The sequence below is a fragment of the Gavialis gangeticus genome, unplaced genomic scaffold (genome assembly GCF_001723915.1).
Source record: "Gavialis gangeticus isolate Ggan-Ray unplaced genomic scaffold, GavGan_comp1, whole genome shotgun sequence".
Lineage (NCBI taxonomy): Eukaryota > Metazoa > Chordata > Crocodylia > Gavialidae > Gavialis > Gavialis gangeticus.
In genome coordinates this window covers 36,536,992-36,537,834 of record NW_017728993.1, presented here as the reverse complement: position 1 = coordinate 36,537,834, position 843 = coordinate 36,536,992, and the positions used below count along the sequence as shown (strand labels likewise).

The 843-nt window shown below is 32.5% G+C and overlaps 1 protein-coding gene across 5 annotated transcripts in view; it reads right to left on the bottom strand.

Moving 5' to 3' along the window:
• Window positions 1–403: 403 nt before the first annotated feature.
• Window positions 404–843, bottom strand: part of SH3GLB1 (SH3 domain containing GRB2 like endophilin B1) — a 54,636-nt gene continuing 54,196 nt past the window's right edge. For 4 of the 5 annotated variants that reach the window (XM_019501561.1, XM_019501563.1, XM_019501564.1 and 1 more), the window contains one exon: window positions 404–735. Coding sequence is in view for 1 of the 5 variants with exons in the window: in XM_019501562.1 (XP_019357107.1) it covers window positions 773–839 (67 nt within the window). In the remaining 4 variants the exon portion in view is untranslated. Of the gene's footprint in view, window positions 840–843 lie in introns of all 5 variants that reach the window. The other variant, XM_019501562.1, reaches the window with a different exon arrangement.

Below are 843 nucleotides of genomic sequence, written 5' to 3'. Positions count from 1 at the left end.
TCAACCATCTTTATTAGTTAGCAGCCACTGAGAATAAAACTTCCCTTGTTAAAATAGCTGAAAAAGTACAAATTCAAAGCAAATTTAGTATTAAATAAGGTTTACCCTTGATGATTTAGGTCATGATGAAAACTAATGACTGAAAAAGAACAATTCAATCCAACCATGCATTAAATAGAAGTACAAAACTTTTAAGCTGTACCTTAACACCTTAAGTCACAACTTTTTTCTTCTTTTTTGAAGTTCTTCAATGCCTATACCACTCCACTTCTAACCATGTAAATCAGTATGTTTGCATTCTACATACCATCTTGAATAACTAAAGCCATTTTACAAAGTAGTTTTATATTTGACCTGGTTATGGCTATTGACTACTGAACAAATAACTGAAATCAAACTGCCATCAATTCACAATAAGTTTATTTTATGTGAAGAAAGAAGCTTGCCATTAATGAAAAATTCAGTAGAAAACAGTACCTCCTGCTTTCAATCTAGATTACTCAAAAGTATAAGCTTGTATTAGTGAAAACTTCAGTAGAAACAATTCTGTAGGAAACACATTCTTGGCACATGAAGTAAAACCTTTAAACACAAATTAAATCTGAATAGAGTATTTACCATGCAACAACGTTGGCAGAAAAGCCAGTTTCTGATGGCTGGTATTCGTCCCTTAAGACAATAATATGGAAGACACTTAAACCTGCTTATATAAAGTTAATTGTACATAAATAGGATGTCGCCATAACTGACAGTCTTTATATAGGCCAACCATTTAGTTTAGCAGTTCTAAATAAGTAATAGGCACTTTGCCCTTCTGATTTCCCCTTTCACCCATCAACCAGT